This window comes from Juglans regia, chromosome 1, assembly GCF_001411555.2.
Source record: "Juglans regia cultivar Chandler chromosome 1, Walnut 2.0, whole genome shotgun sequence".
NCBI classification, from domain to species: Eukaryota; Viridiplantae; Streptophyta; class Magnoliopsida; order Fagales; family Juglandaceae; genus Juglans; species Juglans regia.
This window is the reverse complement of record NC_049901.1, coordinates 19,825,859-19,849,204: the sequence shown is the minus strand read 5'-3', so window position 1 is coordinate 19,849,204 and position 23,346 is coordinate 19,825,859. Positions and strand designations below refer to the sequence as shown.

Below are 23,346 nucleotides of genomic sequence, written 5' to 3'. Positions count from 1 at the left end.
TGTATGTGTATATGAGAGATTAAGTGACTCTACAAAGGCCAGATCCAAATCATTTATAAAAACAAACTCTAGTTTTTTCCCTGGATGAAGTTGAAGAACAAAAGGGATCTTTTTAATGGTCTAAAAGGACTATATGGTCACAGCTTCCTGATTTGACAAAGGTGGTTAATTAGAATACGAATGAAGTGATTGACACTCAGTAAACTCCTGCCAGCATTATAACTAACCAACATGCTGGCAGGAGTTTAATTTTCTATTTAAGCACATACCCATTTCTATTTTCTATCCTAGGACCTATGCTATACGTGAATCTGGTTTGTTTGTTTTGTTACCTAAGAATGATCTAATTGGCCAAGCTTGTTTGATATTTGCTGTCATTATTGGTTCTTATTATATTTGCTGAAGTATATACATTATTTTTTATGTTTAAAACAGATGGAATGTAGTTTTAGTGGTAGTGTTGGTGGATCAGCGCCTATTTCATTGGACATGGAGGAAAACACTAGTCCTTTAGTGCCTTCCTCTATGAATACCCAACACCCCACACAATCTCTCCCCCCAAAGTCAAAAAGAGCCAAGAAGGCTACGAACCAATCTCTTGTATGGGATTATTTTACAAGAGTTGAACCTATTGATCCCATTGCACCCAAAGCTCAATGCAATTATTGCTTTAAGATTTATGGATGCCATTATAAAAATGGTACTTCATCAATGTCACACCATCTAAGATATTCTTGTCCGAACTCTCCCATTAGAGAGAATAAAAATCTTGGAAATGATAAATCACCATCACACACTGGAGTTTGAATGGATGGTAAAGGATCTAGTCCTCAAGTGTTAGGACAATATGATCGTGAAAAATTAAAGGCGATGATTTCCAATTTGTTTATCCAATGTGAATTGCCATTCAAGGTTATAGAGCATTCGGCATTTGTTAAACTTTTGGGTTATTTAGAGCCTAGACACACTTTGTCATCCCGAACCACCTTTCAAAAAGAGTGTATTAGTTTATACAACGAGGAGAAACAAAAGTTGAAAGCATTGTTGAGTAGTCAACGAGTTTGTTTGACCATCGATATATGGACATCGGTGCAAAACAAGAATTACATTTGTGTTACATGCCATTATATTGATCAAAGTTGGGTATTACACAAGAAAATTATAATGTTTTTCAAGATTCCTAATCATAGGGGTGAGACAATTGCTTGGATGTTAGAGTCTTATTTGGCGGATTGGGAGATTAACCGCATTTGTACGATCACCATAGATAATCCCTCCTCCAATGATGTTGCTATTGATCATGTGAGGAGGAACATAAGAGATAATGAGTTCACAATTTTGGGAGGCGAGTTCATACATGTGCAATGTGTTGCACATATTTTAAACCTCATTGTATGTGATGGTTTAAAAATTATTCATGATGCTGTAAATAAGATTAGAGAAGCAATTAGATTTGTGAGGTTGTCATCGGCAAGGCTTGATATGTTCAAAATGTGTGCAAACGAGCTGAATATTATGTGTGGAAAAATGGTGTGTCTAGATGTTCCTACTAGATGGAACTCAACATACCTAATGCTTAGTATTGCTGAAAAATACGAAAGAGCTTTCGTACTAATTGGAGTGAAGGAGTCACAACTTTTGGCGCCTCCGTTTGAAGATTGGCAAATGGCTCATATTTTTATTAAGTTTCTAAAAGCTTTTTATGATGCCACTTTGAAAATCTCTGGCTCATTGTATGTGACCTCTAATATGTTATTTTAACAAATTTGTACAATTGAGAACACTTTGAACAACATGGGTCAGAGTGAGGATGATATGTTGATGAAGATGGCTTCTACTATGAAACTTAAGTTTGATAAATATTTGGGGAAAACAGATAGGATGAACATGATTGTTTATGTAGCTTTTGTCCTTGACCCTCGATATAAGATTACAGCCTTGTCATATTGGTTAAAAATGTGCAAAGGAGATGAATGCGGAGATAGAATTGAGGCTAAAGTAAGATTGCTCATGAATCGTTTGATTGAGCAATACCATGAGTTTTATGGGCTAGGTAGTGGAAGATCAAATATGGCCCATAGAAGTTCCTCAAGTATTATTGTTGATGACCTGGACTGTGAAGATTTTGATACAACTATAGAGCAATATCTTGAGAAGCAAAACAGTTCAGTACTTAGCTCGGACATGGATAGGTATTTGTCGGATGTGATTGAACCAAAAATACCCGAGTTTGATATTTTGGATTGGTGGAAGAAGAACTCATTTAGATATTCCATCCTTGCGGAGATTGCACGTGATGTATTGGGCATCCCTATTTCCACCGTCGCATCCGAGTCCGCATTCAGCACCGGTGAACGTGTAATAGATTCATACCGAAGCTCATTAGCTCCGGAGACTGTCAAAGCACTAATTTGCAAGCAAAATTGGTTGACTTGTGAACTACTTAGTTCTTGGGAGGTCGATTAGCATGTAGAACGTGTTGACATCGAAGGTAAACACTTTGATTTGTTAAGTTTGATTTTTTATTATTAATTTATCCATTTAACTTAACCTTTACATTTTTTTCTGCTTAAGGTAACTCTTTTTCCTTCAACTTCAGCAACTTAAGCATATGGACTCCTACCCTATGCATTGAAAACTCTCCTTATTCAGTAAGTTATCGGATCCATGCCATATTTAATTTAACTAGATCATGAGTTTCTTAGTTCTTTGTATTAATATTTGTAGTAAGAATGATTGCCAACTAATAATGTTTAATATATGGCATCCTTAAGCTGGCTGGAAAATATTAATTGTGTTTTTTCCTTAATTGCTTTTAGAGATAGATGGCAACAATACTCCACATGATTAATTATCTCCTTCTATTTAAGCCGTATCAAACCATCTGAATTAACATGTACCAAATCCAATCAAAAGGACATGATACTGCCTTTACATTGAAAATTGATCCGATTTTATATATATATGCAGACGGATGGAGACATATACGATTGTATTGACTTCTACAAGCAGCCAGGATTTAATCATCCTTTTTGGAAGAATGCCACATTTCAGGTTTTGAATATTGATTTTACGTACCATTAAAACTCATACTATCAAAGATTGATTTGTATAGTACCTGTTGTTCTTATAACATATATAATATTAAAAGTTGTTTACAGATGAAACATAAATTATTTATGGAAGCAACGAGATCAACCAGTACTGGAAATTTACCAGTGAGTATTAGTCGTCTAAAGGATGGAGGTTGTCCTTATGGAACAGTTCCAATTATGAGAATTGATGAAGATGGCTTGGCAAGAGCCAAAATGAATACAAAGATGTATCTCATGTCAGATATAGATGATGATCAAGAACCAGGACATCATGTCGGTATAAATACTTTTTTTTCTTTTTTCTTTTTTGAAACTTATCTGCATGGTGTTGGTGATATATTGAAAGTTAATTAATAGTTTAGACGTTATCTCTTCATTCAATCCAGTACGCAATACTTCAAACAAAACCTGATCTAACTAGGAAGATTGAGGGAATTCAAGCATCCTTCAGTGCCTTCAACGCCAAAGGAGTTTATGGATTGCAACATAGTTCATTTCGCATGATGCTTTCAAACGGTCTTGACAGTATAAAAACAGGATTGACGGTAAATCAATCAATTAATTCGAAATTGCTAGCTTCATGTCTTTAATTGGTTTTAAACATTATTAAATATCACGATGAATTTCTTTTAGGTATAATAATGTACTTTTCTTTTGGATTAGACTTATGAGTATTCTGTCAATACAGTGTTACATATCTCCCTTGTAAATTTCAGTTGCACTGCTTGGAGAAAAATGGTAGACAGATCACGAAGATGGTTTCTTATTGCGCCTATCACAGGTATAGAATCCTCATGTCTGAAATATCCCTCCTTTTATCTTTCTTTGCCCAATAATTCTCATGGTGTTCTAAGTTTGGGTTTATTTGGGCAGGAGCAATTGCATGAAAGGGAACAGGCCATACATGACTTGGAAAGGAAGATGGAAGAAAAAGATTGGGAGCTGAAATAAATTGGAGAGCATTTCAATTTACAATGGCTAGGGCCTTAGCAGCCCAGGCTTTGGCAAGAACAACATACACACTTTGGCAAGAAGTTGTAATATATATGCAGTACTTTGGCAAGAACAACATACACGCTTTGGATGAATGCATTTGGATGAATTTGTTTTAAAAAAACCTACTATAAATTTGTCTTTAAAAAAAAAAAAAAAAGGATTAAATTCGGTTATAACCCAGATATCCGGATTTAACCCGGATATCCGGATTTAATCCGGTTATCCGCCAGGATTAAATCCTGAATAATCCGGGCGGATAACTGCCAGGTTTTTAAAATCCGGATCCGGATCCGATTGTGGCCGGATATCCGGATCTAGATCCGGATCTGGATGCACACCCTTAAATAGAACCCACGTCATGCACGATTCCTTCTACTAGGGTTTTCAGTAGCTACTATATATACCCACACGTTAGAATATTACACAACCGTCTCTTCTTGATCCCAAGAGTAGCCATTGCCCAGCTTCCTGCAATTCCTCCCAAGCCACCTCGCAAGGTGCTAACTCTCGATGGAAGCCAAACCCATTGCATTGCGGTACAATGCAGTCCACATCCATAAACCGAGAGCCACCCAAACACACAGCACCAAGCCGTCGAGCCCACAGCTTAAACCTTCGCCCCACACCACGATGCTGCCATCGTGAGATCTCCTTGCAAACCACCACCCAGCAACTTCTCATGGCCTCCTTTGTAAACCACGTACCGCCTCTGTTTTGCAGCTCAAAAACAGAGTAGTCATCCACGCCAGCAGCCCCGTTTCCTCCACTCCTCAACGTCATGAGCCCCTTTCGTGCTCCTCAGATCAGGGCCAAACGGCTACCAATGACGGAAGGCCCCCGTTCCCGCACCAAGAAGCAGAGGAGGGCTTCCACCCCATGAGCCAGCAACCAGTAGTTGAACGCGCCGATGCCACTTCAGGGAAGATGGAACCACCCTCAGCCACAGAACACGCTGACCAGCACAACCTCATCGCCACCACACGCCATCTCTCTCTCTGCCTCTCTCGCTCTCGTAGCCCAGCGTAGGCAGCTTCACCGCCGCACTCCCTCCCCAGCTCGACAGCTGCGCCACCATGGTATTCTAGCCCAACTGTCGCACGCGGCCCCTAACTTCTCCTAGTTTAAGTCCCTGCCGCCGCTGCACTTTTGTTATTTATGTGTTTTTGTTTCTATTCACTGCTAGTTTTCCTCATAAGGTGTGTGTATATATATGTGTGTAAATTGTTAACCTAATTGTTGAGTACTATTAACAGTTTACCCTTCGTGTATGTTTCATATATAAATTTTGGGATGAGTGGTCTATTTGGGTTTACGTTTAAATGGGTTTTGTTTTAAGTCTCATAAAATATTGTATTTGTGTAGATAATATTTTAATAATATTGTTAACTAAAGGAAGTAAACCTATTTTTAAGAGATGAGTTTTTCATGTCGTATTTTATAAGATTAATTTTAAAATAGTCAAAGTATTCTATTATTTTATAATACGTTTTTTGCTATTTTAGATATTTTAAATATTAGTATTTATTGAGTTCCTTAATTATCATAGTACTTGTTCGATTAAATTCTTGTTCAATACCAATTCAATTAAGTGGATATTGATGGTCTTGAAAAATGATGGTATTTTAGGAATTATGATAACTTTAGGTTTTGAGGAATTAAAAATAGGTTATTTTAGAAGTTTAGTCTTAAATATCGAAATACGTGATGGATTGAAAATTTATGAAAATTTACATAATTATCTTATAGGTGATGATTAATATTTGTTCGGCATTGTTGAAGAAATTTTTGAAAAGCTAAGAAGTTTATGCAAGCGGTGTTTCTATGCTAAACTTTGCATAAAAATAAATAAAATGGACTGAGGTTGATTTTCGAAAAAATATGCATGTTTTGTTATAAAAAAAATTTTGAAACGACCTCAGTTATTTTTTCTGCATGACTCATGAAATTATGTATAAGAATAAAGTATTTTCTGTCATGACTGGTGTAGGCATGAGCAAAGTTTTGGCATTCTGTATCTGAACTATGCAAAAGAGAGCTAATATGAAAAATTGTGCATAAATCATATTTTTGTTTTCTAATTATGTCCTGTTCTATTCTGTTATGAAAATGTTCTGTATTCTGATATAATATGATGCAATTTTTGAAACCTCTAGCATGACATTTTGTTCTTGTTCTGTTCTGTTCTAACCTTACCACGGGTGTAAAACTATGGCCTCTATTTGGGTTGGTACTAACGTTTTTATTTTTGGTGCACCCACTTTGGAAATAAACTGGTTTTCTGCGTGGTCTTTCCTATGTGCACACTCGGAGCTCTGAGAATAATAAGGGAAAGATTCACATTCTGTTTCTGCTCGGTTGGCCGTCGGAGTTTGCATAACCCTATCACGGGGGTTAAACATGAAATTATGTTCTGATATGATGTATTCAGTTATGCTATGCCAATGAAATTTTGAATAAGAATATTTTTGAACTTTCGCTCTAATATTTTGATAACATGTTTTGACTCTGTATTTTGAAAATAAAAGTATTTTTGTTCTGCATTCTGAACTATGTAAATGCTCATGTTTACATACTAGCATATGTTCACTGCTTATTGAGTTGTTGATAACTCACCTACTTTATCTTCACAATATTTTCAGATGATTTTGAATATTTCAACTGAGAATCAAGACTATAAAATATTGGGTGAGATGACTTAAGAATAATGGATTAAAAATAGAAAGTTTTCGATAAGTATTGACGATTTTTGTTAAGAAATTTCATTGTATTATGATGACTTGGCATTTTTTGAAGAATTGATTATATTGAGGAAATTTGTTTGAATCAAAATCTCTTTATAATATTTAGAATTTGGAGTATATAATTATATTGTTGAAATGTGAGTTTAAGTGACATGTAGAGAAGTTGATATTTTTTTTGTATTACTGTATTGAGGATTTGATATATGAGTATGTATGGTTAATTAAATTTGAAGTGCTTACGGTTTTATTTAGAGCTTTTGGAAGTATATCAACAGTATTAGAGTTGATTATCAGATAATATGAGTTAACTCTCCGAACCTACCGGGTCGTGTTGTTATAACATGAGTTCACAATTTAAGTAATTTCTCATGAACCAAACGGTAGATTCAGTCTACAATTTCTCTCAGCGACTACCAGCTCGGCTTTATAGTTCCGGCTACCGCCATGGATGCCATGTACAAAGTGTACCGTATAGATTCTCCGAGAACTCGTTGGCTCGTTCTCTTGCAGTCACTTCCTTGATCAGTCTTACGATGACCAAGACTCAATAGTTGGGACCCCAACAGCTCAAGTACATTACTTTTCTCAAAGACTCTTCTGACTTCTTCATTTGCTCCTCTCTTACTTCGCTTGAAACCACTGCAGAAGTTGAAGAGGAGAGGCTCTTGGCCTGAGACGACGATCGGAGATGGTTCCTTGTATTTTGCTGAGAGGATCTTAAACTATAATTCCACCTGCTTATGCCCATCTGGTCCTTCATGGCCTCCACAACTCCTATGCTGGCTGCTACAATAGCTCTGCTTGTTGAACTCATCTTCACCTTTTCACGTACAAGACTGTTCTTTGCCTTGAAATTAGAGAAAAACGAATTGCAAACTGTGTACGTAGAGAATGAAACTGATCCAAGAAGGATATATATATATATATATGCTTGATGTAGCAAACCACATGGAGGAGTCTCTTTTAGATATAGGAAGAGAGTGATGGGAAGTAGGATACTTGGGAAGGAGATGAAGGTTTGGGAAAATCCGTCAACTATATACCATTTGCTGGTGGTTTTGGAGTCTGAGGAGCCAACGGCTTTTTCCCAAATACGACAAGGACTCAATTTCTGTCACTTCCAGATAAAATAATTCTGCCCACTCGAGCTACTACTTGCTAATGTGCACTCAGTTTCCAATATAAAATCAATCCATCCAAAGAGATTTGGATTCGAATAAACAAAGCAAGCCAGTTGCGTTCTTCAGTTGAGGCCAAAAGGATCAGATATTTTTTTCTTTGGATTGCCCAGCTGAAAAGTAAATTTTTCGCGAGTTGCCACCTCTATTAACTAGCTCTTTGTTACACGTGTCTCTCCGTAATGAAATTGAGATTCTCTATTTCTTATCTCAACTTTTGGGATTGGAGTGATATAATAGATACATAAAATAATTATCATAATATTTATAATTGTAATAAAGTTTTTGGATAAAATTCAATGTTCAATAAATATAATATGATCCACTTCATATGATATCTCTCACACAATAATTATTCAATAATTTCTGTGTGAATAACTTAAAAAAATTTGATTATTTATTCTACAATCAATCGATACAGTGTTAGTTCATTAATATTATTAATTTAAAATTCTTGATCATTTTCGGTCATTTAAAGTAAAGTTATAAAAAAAAGTAGTTTGTATATATAATTATCCAAGATTTTGTTTTAAAAAAATGTAAAATAGGATTTTGAATTTCACAATCATTAGACAAAAATGTCTCGTTTGTTTTCAAAATTCCTCTCAATTCATCTTATCTTATCTAATCATTACAATTTTTTCAAATTTCTAAACAAAATAAAATAAACAATTCAACTTTTTCAAATTTCAGAACAAAAATAATATTAAAAAATATATTCTAACAATATTTTATTCAAATTTTAACTTTAATCTCAATTTATCTCATCTCATCTGCGAAAACAAACAATGTAGTCATTTGCATCCCCGATTTCTTTGTGCTCACATTTTCATGTCTCCTCATTTTACCCGCGTGCGTGGTATCTTCAAAGATACCACCAAAGGGCTGGAAAACTGAACTCGAATGCAAATGAAATTAGTCCACAACATATATAGGCATTGCCATGCATAGACAATTATGAGGTTTGGAATTATAGGTCAATTCCAATTACCTTTCTTAAAGAAAATCTTATTGAGTCTCAAATGCCTTAGTTTTTTTTCTAAAGCCACACTACAATAAAAAAAAGAGTATTTGTGACCAATTTTTTTCGACGACAATAACTATTTACAATGTAAACAGATTTATTTTGACAGGAAATAATCATTTTCGTAAGAATAGTTAGCCACAAATAAACAGTTTTCTTGTAGTGCCACCATGTTCAATTGATCTTCCTGTGATTGAATATTGTTAATTTTTTCATTAGTGTTCTTGGAATTTTATTGGAATGACTTTCGTACAAAGGTGCTAGAGAAGAAATCCGGAGTCTTGGATTTCTTGTACATATGCAACGATTGAGTGGGTCTCTCCTGAGGATCATAACATGATTATGTTTGAGTCTTCAGAAATTTTGTGACCTTAACATTGGCATTTTTCGGTTACGGGTGAATACCAACAGTATGGTCAGATGATCATCTCCTCTCAAGATGGGGTGGTTCTTGATGGTGGTGTGCTTGGACTGCTCATTCATGGCTTGTTTAATGATAAAAAGACAAATGACTGAAAATAAAGGAGATGAGTATTTATGTAGTTCGGTACTGAAGTGTACGTTCAGGGGTCATGGGTCATGGGTGTAAAATTCACTATAAGTAGTGTTTTCTACAAGCTATTGAGACAAAGACCAAGTCATCCTCATCTACAACAAACTCAAATTCAAAACTAGATAAAGATTCTGAAGATAACTCCATCAGGACAAGTTTATCTCCTCCATCTTCTTTATCAGTAGATGATGATAAGATTAGATAATATATATATATATATATATATTTTGAATTTGATTGCTGTAACAAACCACATGTATATTCATCTATAAATAATACACCTTAACTCCCAAAATAATTATGGGAAGCACACTCCAAAATCTCTGCCACCTCCTCCTCCATGTCTCGCCCTTCAGCCTCTCCCATTCATCCTACCCATCAGATTACCCTTAAGGTAAATCGTTACAACTACCTCTCTTGGAAGGCCCAACTCCTTCCTTACTTATGTGGCCATAAACTTTATTACTTTGTTAATGGCAGTCATCCTCCCCCCCATAGTTCTTACTCACCTGCTCTCCCTCCAAAGCTCCTCTCCCAAATCCCAAGTATGAGTTATGGTTTGAACAAGATCAATTGATCTTGAGCACCAGGGCTGCGTTTGAATATTGAGATGAGCTAAGTTCTTTATGAATAGTAGTAAGTTGAGTAGGTGGAGTGAGTTATGTGGGGCCCATCTAAAATGAGTTTAGATGTGTTTGGATATTAAGATGAGTTTAATACTATTTATGAGAAATTGAAAAAGGTTGTGAGTCTCACGTATAAAGATATGTTGAGTTAAAAAATGTTGTGGGTCCCATGTGTAAGGAGGTTTTGAGTTAAGATGAGTTTAGGAATTTGGGAGTCGAGTGTTTGGATGTTAGACTCAGTTTAAAATTAGACTGAATTGAGTTTATATCAACCGAGTCTTTCAAACAAACGGGGCCTAATCTCCTCTGTTTCATAATATGTTCTTACATAGGTCATCGGTCTTGAAACCTCCTGTGATGTCTGGATGAGTCTTGAGAAGATGTTTTCCACTACATCTCGTGCCCGAAAAATGAATACCTTATACCAACACAGCAGGTTGAATAAAGCTAATCTCTCAAGCCAAGATTATTTTCAAAAAGCTAAGAGCTTTGCTAATGTGTAATCTACTATTGGTCAACCACTTGGTGACTCTCAACTCATCTCTTATATTCTTGCTCGATTACATACCGAATATGATCCTCTTACTACCTCGGTCAACACTCGCTTTGAGCCTATGTCGCTTGATGAACTTTATGGCCATTTGATCCACATGAACTTCGACTAAAAGCAAATTGCTGCTACTTCTCGTGTTAGCCTTCCATTTGCTAATATGGCTACTCGAAAATTTTCACAAAATGGCCGTGGTCGCAACAATTCAAATATGTCCTCTCGTGGCTTTGGTGGACGTAATCGTGGTCGAGGTCGTGGCCATGGTCGCTCTAACTCCTCTTCTTCACCAAGAAACTCTTTTGGCTCTTCTCGTTTATTTTTCCATATTTGCCTCAAAGTGGGGCACTCAGCATGTAAATGTTGGTACCTATTTGATCAAGACTATCAAACTCCTTCACCACCTCAAGCATATGTTGCCAACAGCTAAGCTCCCTCAAATCAGTCATGGTATCAGATACTGGTGCTTCTCACCATATTACATCTAACTTAGGTATTCTGAATCTCCACACTGATGAATACATTGGACAGGATCAAGTTATGGTTGGTAATGGAAAAGGTTTGTGTATTCACCATGTTGGCTCCTTCACTCTTTTCTCTTCCTCTAAATCCTTCTTTTTAAATCAAATTTTGCATGTTCCTAATATAAAAAAGAATCTTCTTTCTGTATATTATTTTACCAAAGACAATCATGTTTATTTTGTGTTAAGGATCAATTCTCAGGGAGCTACCCTATTCAAAGGCAAGAGTAGCAATGGTCTCTACCCATTACAGAATATGTCCAAGCTCTCTCATTCACCTGCAGCTTTCTTTAGTGCTCGAGCTTCTCTAGTTCAGTGGCACAATCGTCTTGGTCACCCTTCCTTACGTATTGTTCACAATATTTTATCTACTAGGCAATGTTGTGTCCCAAAAATCTATCAATAATGTATGTCATTCTTGTCAACTAGGCAAGAGTCACAAATTTTCCTTTCATTTGTCTTCATCTATTTTTGAAAGTCCATTAGATTTGATATTTATAGATGTATGGGGTCCATCTCCCCAACCTTCTATCAATGGAAATCTTTATTACCTTTGCTTTGTGGATAATTATTCGAAATATATTTGGCTTTTTCCAATCTCCTCTAAATCTATTGTCTCCATTGTTTTTATCAATTTAAAAAATGAGGTTGAAATATTTTTTGGCCGACCTATTAAAGCTATACAATCTGATTTTGGGGAGGTGAGTTTTGCAAATTACATCCTATTTTGACTTCACTTGGCATATCACATTGTCTCTCTTGTCCTCACATTCATCAACAAAATAGTTTGTTCGAACGTAAATATAGACACTTAGTGGAAACTAGTCTCACGTTACTGGCTGCAATATATGTTCCTAAACAATACTGGGATGACTCCTTTACCACTGCTGCCTACCTCATAAACCGACTACCATCACTTGTCACCAACTATAATTCTCCCATGGAACTCCTTTATAACAAAATTCCAGACTACAAATTTTTAAAAACCTTTGGATGTGCTTGTTGGCTTCACCTTAGCCCATTCAATAAACACAAAATGGACTTTCGTTCTTCTCAGTGTGTCTTTCTTGGGTATAGTACCAACCACTAAGGTTACAAGTGTTCAGAAGTTTCCACTGGTCACATGTATATTTCTACAAATGTTTTCTTTGATGAGTCGATCTTTCCATTTGCTGAGCCACATGTGCATGCTTCTTCTTCGTCTAACCTATCTATAGGTACTCTTTTACCCTTTACAAGTTGCATATCCCAACCAAATGACCCTACAACTCAACCTGTGGTCTTTGCCAACTCTTCTCCAGCACCAATTATGCCTTCTGCTCCCAGTCCAATGCCTTCTTGAGTGTCTCAGCATCCCATGCATACTCGTGCGCGTAACAAGCTCTTCAAGCCCATACAGTTTTTTGATGGCACCATGGCCCATCAACACCATGCCTACCTTATAGAGAATTCTTCTTCTAAGCCCAATCTCATAGAGCCCACCTCGTTCACTATTGCAGTTAAAAGCCCTAAATGGTGCAAGGCCATGAATGAGGAATTTACCGCTCTAATGCAAAATGGCACGTGGACTCTTTTTCCTCCAAGGCCCAAGATGAACTTAGTGGGCTGCAAATGGGTCTTCATGATCAAAAGAAAGGCCGATGGCTCCCTTGAGAGATACAAGGCCCGCCTTGTGGCCAAAGACTATCACCAACAGAAAGGCGTTGACTATAGAGAAACTTATAGCCCTGCTGTCAAGCTTATCACTATTTGACTCATTCTTTCTCTTGACATCTCTTCAAATTGGGTTATTTGACAATTAGATGTCAAGAATGCATTTCTATATGGTGTTATTGAAGAAGACATTTTCATGACCCAACCTCCGGGTTTCAAGCATCCGGCATTTCCAGATCATGTTTGTCACTTGAAGAAATCTCTATATGGCTTAAAACAAGCTCCACGAGCATGGTATTCAAGACTTAGCACAAAACTCATTGAAATGGGTTTCGTGGGCTCGAAAGCTAAATATGTCGCTTTTCATTTATAATCGTGTGCCTCATCCGGTTTAAATCTTAGTCTATGTTGATGCCATTGTCATCACGGGCCCAGATCAAAGTCTCATAACTCAACTCATCACCACCTTGCAATATGTGTTTGCACTTAAAGACCTTGGGCCCTTACATTACTTCCTTGGTGTAGAAGCCCATTTCACGGTTGATGGTCATTACAATACTTAAGCCCATTCAGGACCTTCTCCACAAGGCTAATATGCACAACGCAAAGCCCATTTCTTCTCCAATGGTTTCCACGTCTGCCTTATCACAACATCATGGCAATCCCTTCTCGACTCTCTACAGAAGTATGGTGGGATCATTACAGTACTTAAGCTTCACTCGACCGGACATTACCCTCGCCTTCAGTAAAGTAGGCCAGTTTATGCACCGTCCGACAGCTGATCATTGGAGTGTCGTCATGGGAATTCTTCGTTACCTTCGGCTCACTACTCACCATGGTCTTCTTCTCAAACGTTCTACCTCTCACAACCTCCAAGCATTCTCAGATCCCGATTGGGCTAGATGCCTTGATGATCGCCGCTCCACCACGAGCTACTGCATCTATTTTGGATCAAACATTCTTTCATGGAGTTCATGCAAGCAAAAGACAGTCTCCTGCACAAGTACCAAAGCAGAAGATAGGGCTATTGCTAACACAATTGTCGAGCTTCTTTGGGTTCAATCCATTCTCACCGAACTTGGTCTCAAGCTACCTCAACCTCTAACTCTCTGGTGCGATAACATCGGAGCGACATATCTAACGGTTAATCCTCTGTTTCACTCTAGGACTAAGCACATCTCCATTATTTTAACTTTATTCGTGATCAAGTGGCTACTAGATCCCTCTTTGTACGCTTTCTTTCCTCTAAAGATCAACTGGCTTATGCATTGACTAAACCCCTGCCCCGAGCTCGTTTCTCCTCTATCCGGCACAGCTTCAACATCCGTGAGCTACCATTGAATTTATGAGGGTGTGTGTATTTGACAAACACAAAGTCATCATCATCTACATGCAACAAACGCAAATTCAAAACCAGAAAAAGATTCCAAAGATAACTCCAATATCACAAGTTTATCTCTTCCACCTTCTTTATCAATAGATGATGATCATAAGATTAGATAATATATATATATATATATATCTTTGTTTTTTAATTTGATTGATGTAACAAATCACATGTATATTCATCTATAATAATACACCTCATCTCAAAATAATTATGGGAAGCACACTTCAAAATCTCTACACAGGCCCTCACTCCTCACCAAGCTCTTTAAAATTACTTCAATGGAGTTATAAATGATGAATCCTCTCTTGGAGCTCTCTGGTACCCTTTTTTCCATCCGTTGATTCTCCTCTCCAAGAAGTAGATCTGAACTTCTCTGTTGTCGCTTTGTCTTTTAGTACATTTCCTTTCTTTATATCCTATCTCCATCTATTTTTTTTTTTTTTTTAAAAGTGAGTAGTCACCTGTCCCCCCACCCAAGTGTCAAATCTTCTCTTCCTCCCTCTCATCCTAAATAGTAGGCTTTAATCAACACACGTGTACTGGTTCTACCCTCAACAGATTCTTCGTATAAGTAGCTAAATATTCGAAGTTGTTTCACCAAGAAAAGTCCTCGTTAGCGTTACCTATCGGTGAGAATTGAATTGAATATTAAAATTGGTGATAACTAAGTTAAAAGATATTCACTCGTGTTAATACTTTATGTGAGTATTTTGGGTCTATCTTAACAATTTTTTTATTAGCATCAAAGTGGGTTCATGACTAAAGTTACGATTATTTTTATGAGTGATCCTGGATTTAAGTTTCAGACCGATATATTCCTAAATGGACTACTAAAAGCTCTATATGAGCAAGAAGCTGGACATGAAGGACAAGAAAAACTAAAGTGGTATTAATGAGATCAAGAAACATCGATGAATTATAGTTGAATGTCCAAGAGTATAAGATAATGGGTCTATCTTGTAATATCTTTCTGGAAACTCGATCGACTTATCACTTTCCGACAATAATCACATGTATGAAATACAACATATAATTTCTGTGTATAATATATAATTAACAGAGCATTGCCCGTTACAGTAATCAATTTCAGATATTTCCGCATCAACTGTGTAGTCTTATACCCAGTCTAACATCTCCCCTCGTGACCAGCACGGCCTGACATTTCCCACCCCCATGCCATTGCCATGTACAAAGTACATGTACCGTTTGTATTCTTTTTGGGCTTCTTCACGCAACGGCTTTCTCGGCCGAGAACTCACTGCCTTGTGACTTTCTTCAGATCACCAGATATCAGACCACTCAATTGGGACCCCAACAGCTTAAGTACATGACTGTCCTCAAAGACTCTTCCGACTTCTTCATTTTCTGATCTCTTGCTTTGCTTGAAACCACTGCGGAAGTTGAAGAGGAGAGGTTCTTAGTCTGAGATAACGACCGGAGATGGTTCTTTGTGTTTTGCTGAGCGGATCTTATAATATAATTCCACCTGCAGATACCCATCTGGTCTTTCATGGCCTCCACAACTCCTACGCTGGCTGCTACAATAGCTCTGCTTGTTGAACTCATCTTCTACTTACTCTTCACAAGACTGTTCTTTGCTCTCGAAATTAGAGAAAAAGGAAAGGCAAACTCTGTGTAGCAAAAAAAAAAAACAGATCCAAGAAGGATTTGTGCTTGATGTGGATAATCATATGGAGCTAGGGGCCTCTTTTTATATGGGGAAGGAGTGATGGAAAGTCGAATCCTTGGGAAAGAGCTGAAGTTTTGGAGAAACCATCAAACTAAACTATTTGCTGGTGGTTTTGGGGTCTGGAGAGCAAATGGTTTTTTCGATGCCTTTTTTCTGTCACTCTCAGTTGAAATAATGCCATCCGCTTGAGTTACAAATGCGCACGCTGTTTTCCAATATAAATTGTTCGCGGATTGCCACCTCCATTCTTTTATTACGCGTCTGTCTCTCCGCATAGTCTCCTTTTATATGTTGGCTCTGGATCGAGAGTGAAACTTCGAAGAGGATTGAACTCCACCTTCTACATAATAAAATAGAATAGTTCTGCTGCCTCCAATATATAAAATAATTTAATAAATTAAAGTGATTTTATTAGAACAATTAAAATAAAAATAATTTTATAATTTGACGAATCACGTCAAGTTTCGATTATTTTTATGTAATCATTTTATGACTAGAATATTTCGCAATAAAATATTTGTGCAAGTTTCAAATTTTTTGATAAATATTTTGAAAAAAAATATAGATTCACACAAGAAAAGCTAGGCTGTGTTTTGAAGATGAACCTAACTCAACTTGTAACGTCCCGACTCCGGAGGTTTAGGGAGTTAACTCCAATCACTTGATAATGAACTTCCACAATACTAATAAAATTTCCAAAATCCAATATATACTTCCAAAGGCTCCAAATTAAACATAGATACCTCAAATTCATTTAACCACATATATCCACATATCAGAACCACAATACTATAAGCCAATGACATTGATCAGCATCTCCACATGTCTCAATTAATGTAATAAAAAGAAATAGGATTACATAAGTCTCCACAATCATCTAAACATTGTCAAATGCATCTACTGAATAAATACATCTACCAATAGGACTAGTACCCTGAGGTACTCAACTACTATCCTCAATTAATCTCGCCCATGTACTAGGGTTGGCTCAATAGGTTTAGGGGCCTAAGGCTAAGATTTTTATTGAGGCTTTTTTAAAAAACAAACAAAAATTATTTTAATTTTAATTTTTACATTCCATTTTTATTTAAAAATAATTCCAATCGTTCGCAAAGTAAAATTATTGATTAAGATTTTATACTACCTTTTCAACTAATAACCGACTTAATCTTTATTAGAAAATTGTCAATTTAGAGAATTTTATCAAATCTAGTTTTATAAGACGTGCTTTAGACTTTTAGGAGCTGTTTGGGAACACAACTGTTTTTAGGTATTCTCAAATATTCTCAAATTCAAATTTTTTTCTCTCATTTCTCAAAATTCAATAAAACATCTTAACTCAAACTATTTCATTACTATTCACAAATATTATGATATATTCTTAGTATATGAAAGAGTCCTGGAAGCAATTATAATCATTATTGTCAGTAAAGTTCTATAAATAACCTACACATTTGGAAAAAAGTAGGCCCTTGCCTTTTCAAATGATCATACAAAAGAATTTTATGAACACTTGAAAATTAGATTTTAATATTTATAATTTTTACATTATATATTAAACTAATAATGACAATAGAGAAGTGTATTCTTAAAAGGAGAGTACTTGAAATAATTATTATGTGTGATACTTTTAAAACTAATAATAACATAATATCTATTTAATACTTTTAAGGTTATCTTATTGGGTTAATTAATTTTTTTAATTAGATATATTTTTCTTTTAAAAAAATTATACTTTAGACTCTATTTTTTTTTTGGCCTTCTTCCAGTAGGGGCCTTAGGCAATTGCCTAATTAGCCTAATGGAAGAGCTGGCCCTGCCATGTACTCTACTACTGATCCTCAGCCGAACTATCAAAGCCATATGAAATATTGTGAAGATAAAGGGGTGAGTTATCAACAACTCAGTAAGCAAGGAACATATACTATTATATAAATATGAGCATTTACAAACTCCAGAATGCATAACAAAACATTTACTTTCAGAATGCATAATTAGAATATTTATTTCCAGAATGTGTAATCAAAACATGTTATCAAGAATATCTGAGTGAAACTTTCATAAACATTCTTATTCAAAAATAAAATATTTTACCATATCTTAAACTGAAACCTCATCTTCATATCATATTAGAGCATCACAACGGGACAGATACCAAGTTTAACCCTGTGGTAGGGTTATAAAACACCATTATACTCGTGGCAGGACTGTATACCATATTCAACCCCTGTGGCAGGGTTATAAACCATCATTATACATATGGTGGGGCCGTATGCCACTATTTTAACCATGGCGGGGTTGTATGCCACTATTATACCCATGATGAGGTCGTATACTATACTTAACCCCCGTGATAAGGTTATAAACCACCATTATATTTGTGACAGGGTCGTAAACTACTATTATACCCGTGGCAGGGCCTTAACGAAAACATAACAGAAGAAACATCGAAACTAGATTATGTGGTCTTACCGGCGAGAGGAGAATCCTCTTAGGACGACGCGACCCACTGTGATGGCACGACATTGTTTAGAGGAGTGATCTGTGCAGGGATTCATGAGTGAACAATCGTCGTGGGTGTGTGCGCGTGAGTAAAAATAGAAAAACAGAGAGTGGGAGAAAACCTAGAAATTAAAAGGAAAAGGGGAAAGGCTTACTTGTGTGAAAATGGCTAATTGGTAATGGCCCTTAATGGTAGAAGTGCACGATTGGGTGGAGAAGTGGGGATGCTTTGTGAGTGCGGAAATTCGTGAGGGTGAGTTACAATAATTTCGAGAGAAAGGGAATGAAGAGTAGAGAGAAAATTTGAGTGGTGAGAAAAATGAAGGGAAAGGGACGAAAGGACTTACCTTGGTGGGGTATGGCAATTGTGACCGAACGTGGATGATTTGCAAAGGATGGGTACCACACGAGAGAGTGTGCCGTTATGGAGATGAGGATTTGAATGGGGTATCATGGGTGGACTCGATGGGAGTTATCTTGCAGCAGATGTGAGGGAGGGAAAATCGTGAGTAGTTTTCGGGGAGAAGAAGAAGAAGAACTGAAGGTGAAGAGCACTCACTAAAACGACGACGTCTGGGGTTCAAGGGCTAGGTTGTCGTGGGCCTGGGCCTAAGCCCGGATATTACAACCCCCCTTATAAAAATTTCGTCCTCAGAATTTATTATAAGCTATCAATATCTCTGTCAAACAACTGTGGGTCTTTGACTCACATCTCATCTTCTAATTCCCAAGAGTCTTTCCTGACAGCATGATTATTTCATACCACTTTAACCAAGGGGATGGTTCAAGTTCGTAGCATTTGTTCTTTTCGCTCTAAAATTTGCTCCGGTTATTTCGCACAAGTCAAATTTTCCTAAAGTTGAAGTGGTTCGTAATCAATCAGTGGGGTGGGATCGAACATATACTTCTTCTACATAGATACGTGAAATACGTTGTGTACCTCTGGAAGTGTTGGTGGTAGGGCCACCCTGTAAGCCATTGTGCCAATCCGATCGAAAACTTCAAAGGGCCCGACAGATCTAGGACTCAACTTGTCCTTCTTTCCAAATCTCATGACCCCTTTCATAAGTGCAATCCTCAAGAATACCTTATGCTCGAGCTCAAACTCTAATTGGTAACGACCATTATCTACATAGCTCTTCTGTCAACTCTGAGCTGCTCATTCTGGCTCAAATAGTCTCTATCTTCTCTGTTGTTTTCAGTATGATCTCTGGACACAAAATTTGTATTTCACCCACTTCGTCCCAATACAAGGGCGATCTACACCTCCTACCATATAGTGCTTCATATGGTGTCATCCTAATACTAGCTTGATAGCTGTTATTATAAGCGAACTCGATCAAAGGCAAGCGTCACTTCCATGTTCCCCTGAAATCCAGCACACATGCCCTCAACATGTCTTCCAAAATTTAAATGGTCCTTTCTGATTGTCTATCCGTTTGTGGGTGAAAAACAGTGCTAGAATTTAACCTAGTTTCCATGGCCTCTTGTAGACTTTACCAAAATTTCGAAGTGAATATCCGACACAATGGACACTGGTACCCCATGTAATCTCACTATCTTCTGAACATACAACTCAGCTAGTTTCTCTAGTTTATAAGAAATTTTGATAGGCACAAAGTGAGCGGTCTTCGTCAAGCGGTCCACTATCACCCATATTGCATCTTGACCAGTCAGTGTCCGTGGTAGTCCTGTAACAAAGTCTACAGAAATATGCTCCCACTTCCATTATAGAATCTGGAGTGGTTGCAATAACCTTGCTGGTCTCGTATGTTCCACTTTCACCTGTTGGCATGTTAGGCATTGTTCTACAAATTTGGCAATTTCCCTTTTCATACCGTTCTACAAAAAAGACTCTCAAGTCTCGATACATTTTTCTACTACCTGGGTGAACTGTGTCAAGAGAGCAGTGCGCTTCTTCGAGAATGATTCTTTTTATTTCTTCATTGTTCAGCATACATAATCTACTTTTGAACCTTAATATTCCATCTTCAGAAAAGCTGAGCTCGGATTTATTCACTTTTTCTACTTCTTCCACCAATCTCACTAACCCTGAATCTTTTTTCTGGGCATGCTTAATTTCGTCTATCAAAGCTGGTTGAACTATCAAACTGGCTACGAACGCATGCTGGTCACCAGTAACAACCTTAATAGCAGCTCTTTCTAAGTCCATTAATAAGTGGTGTTGAGTGGTAAGAGTTGCAACTGTTGGTCCTATTGATTTCCGGCTTAGTGCATCAGCTACAACATTAGCTTTGCTTGGAGGTAGTTAATGGTGCAGTCGTAATCCTTGATCAGCTCAAGTCATCTCTTCTGCCTTATATTCAATTCCTTTTGAGTGAAGAAATAATTCAAACTCTTATGATCTATGTAGATTTCGCACATTTCACCATATAAATAATGCCTCCAGATCTTAAGTGCAAAGACAACAGCTACTAATTCCAGATCATGTGTTGGGTAATTTTGTTCATATGCCTTCAATTACCGTGAAGCCTATGCTATAACTTTCATGTGCTACATCAATACACATCCCAAACCCAACCTTGATGTGTCACTGTAGACTACAAATCCTCCTTTATCATGGGGAATTTTCAGAACTGGAGCTATCACCAATCTCTTCTTCAGTTCCTGAAAATTTTCTTCACACTTTGTAGTCAGCCCAAACTTATTATTCTTCATTGTAAGAGTAGTAAGAGGAACCAAGATTTTTTAGAAGTTGTCAATAAATCGCCGGTAATATGTTGCCAAACCCAAGAAACTCCTAATTTCATGTACATTGGTTGGTTGTGCCCAGCTAACCACTACTTCAACTTTCTAAGGGTCTACTAAAATACCATCCTTTGAGACTATATGTCCCAGAAACGAAATGAACTTAAGCCAAAATTCACACTTCTTCAACTTAGCAAATAACTTCTTATCCCTAAGTGTCCCAAGTACCTGTCTCAAATGCTCTTCATGTTCAACATTTTTCTTGAATTATATCAATATGTCATTAGTGAACATCGCCACAAAGTTATCTAAGAACTCATGAAATACCCGATTCATCAAATCCATAAATACGATCGAGGCATTAGTTAGGCCAAAAGGCATGACCAAGAATTCATAATGACCATACCTGGTTCTGAATGTTGTCTTAGGCACATCATCTGCCTTGATCTTAAATTGATGATACCCGGATCTGAGATAAATCTTAGAAAATACCTGAGCACCTTGCAATTGATCGACTAAGTCCTCTATATGGGGCAACGGATATTAATTCTTTATGGTTACACGATTAAGTTCTCTGTAGTCAATACACATTCTCATTGTCCCTTCCTTCTTTTTCACAAACAAAACTGGAGCTCCCTAAGGTGACACACTGGCCTAATGAAACCCTTATCTAATAAGTCTTGCAACTATTCTTTAAGTTCGGTTAACTCAAATGGTGTCATTTGGTAAGGGGCTTTAGAAAGAGGTGTCGTGCTTAGGATTAGTTCAATGGTAAACTCTACTTCCTGCTCGGGTGGTAGTCTAGACAAATCTTCAGGAAATACCTCTAGATATTCTCTCATAATAGGGATCTGCTCTAACTCCAATTCTTGCTTTGGTTCATCCACCACATAGGCTAGGTACCCCTAACACCCATCACGTATTAACTTGCCAACTTGAAAAGTAGATATAATTGGTGGAAAGGAACGCTCTGGAACCCATAAATCGAAACTCCTCTCCCTCCGAAAATTTGAACACAACCTCTTTCCTAAAACAGTCAATACTAGCATAACTGGAAGTTAACCAATCTATTCTTAATATCACATCAAACCCAATCATAGGAAAAACTATCAGGTTAGCTGGCATTTCTCTCCTACTAATTGTTATTGGACCTCTACGCAAAATCTTGTTGCAGGTCACTGAATCTCCTACTGGGGTTGAGACTATCAAATTGTAATTCATCTTTTCAACTTCAACTAGGCAAAACTTGACGTAATCCATTGAGATAAACGAGTGGGTAGCCCCCGAGTCAAACAAAACAGTAGCTTTATTGAGAAAAAGGAGAATAATTCATGTGATTACGTCATATAATCCATAGAGATAAATAGATAAATAGTCCTAAATTTTTAACAAAAAAGTAACTTAATTGGAGAATTGGAGAGATTATACATGTGATTACGTCATTCTTTTCCTCAGCTTCTCCAAGCATCAAAGCAAAGACTCATGCCAGCACAGTTCTCAGCTGGTTGTTGCCCTGGTTGCTCGGCCTAAAGCTTTAAGGTGAGTTGGGCTTTTTGTTGTCCTCCACAAGCAATGGACATTCTCTAATGAAGTGACCAACCTTACCGCATTGAAAACATGACCCCACTTCCTTTCTACACTCCCCAGCATGTATACGGTTTTAGAACTTACAGGAGTTAGTCGAATGATTTCCCTGCATCTATCTCTGACTTGAGCTACTCCCCTCGTTTCGCTTCTTCCATGGCCTTTGATCCAAATTTTTTAATACCGTTTCGGTCAAGGCACTGGAATGAAATATTTTGATATCGGTATCGTTTCATGTACCGTTTCGGAATAGTCTATACGTTGATAAATTATATATATATACACATAAACTATATTCTAAAATAACAACAAAATAAGTTACAAACTCAATAATATTTTTAAATACAAGTCTTAAGTTTTAAAAACACATTTGTAAGACTAAACAATACTTCTAAATTTTCAATTCAACTACTAAAATGAAATCACTCATCTTCATCAATATGACAATAAAGATCAACATTTAAAATGTTAATCAATAAGGCAATAAGGAAATGGGTGTTTGTAAAAGATGGAAGGAAGGCCTGGAAAGGACTCGAA

General features: G+C 36.9%; 3 protein-coding genes and 1 non-coding gene across 4 annotated transcripts; 1 reads left to right on the top strand and 3 right to left on the bottom strand.

Moving 5' to 3' along the window:
- Nucleotides 1-7,134: 7,134 nt before the first annotated feature.
- LOC109003891 lies at nucleotides 7,135-7,816 on the bottom strand. The gene has a single exon (XM_018982230.2). It carries the CDS (start codon nucleotides 7,644-7,646, stop codon nucleotides 7,377-7,379), a length of 270 nt encoding a protein of 89 aa, XP_018837775.1. The 5' UTR covers nucleotides 7,647-7,816; the 3' UTR covers nucleotides 7,135-7,376.
- Nucleotides 7,817-10,731: 2,915 nt separating this feature from the next.
- LOC118344309 lies at nucleotides 10,732-10,867 on the top strand. The gene has a single exon (XR_004798084.1). It is a non-coding gene; the product is annotated as a small nucleolar RNA Z247 (small nucleolar RNA).
- Nucleotides 10,868-15,505: 4,638 nt separating this feature from the next.
- LOC109003954 lies at nucleotides 15,506-15,990 on the bottom strand. Its single transcript, XM_018982302.2, has one exon. The coding sequence runs from the start codon at nucleotides 15,888-15,890 to the stop codon at nucleotides 15,624-15,626; it is 267 nt and encodes an 88-aa protein (XP_018837847.1). The 5' UTR covers nucleotides 15,891-15,990; the 3' UTR covers nucleotides 15,506-15,623.
- A 4,120-nt stretch (nucleotides 15,991-20,110) lies between these two features.
- On the bottom strand, nucleotides 20,111-20,689 carry LOC109003790. Its single transcript, XM_018982086.1, has one exon. It carries the CDS (start codon nucleotides 20,687-20,689, stop codon nucleotides 20,111-20,113), a length of 579 nt encoding a protein of 192 aa, XP_018837631.1.
- Nucleotides 20,690-23,346: the final 2,657 nt, after the last annotated feature.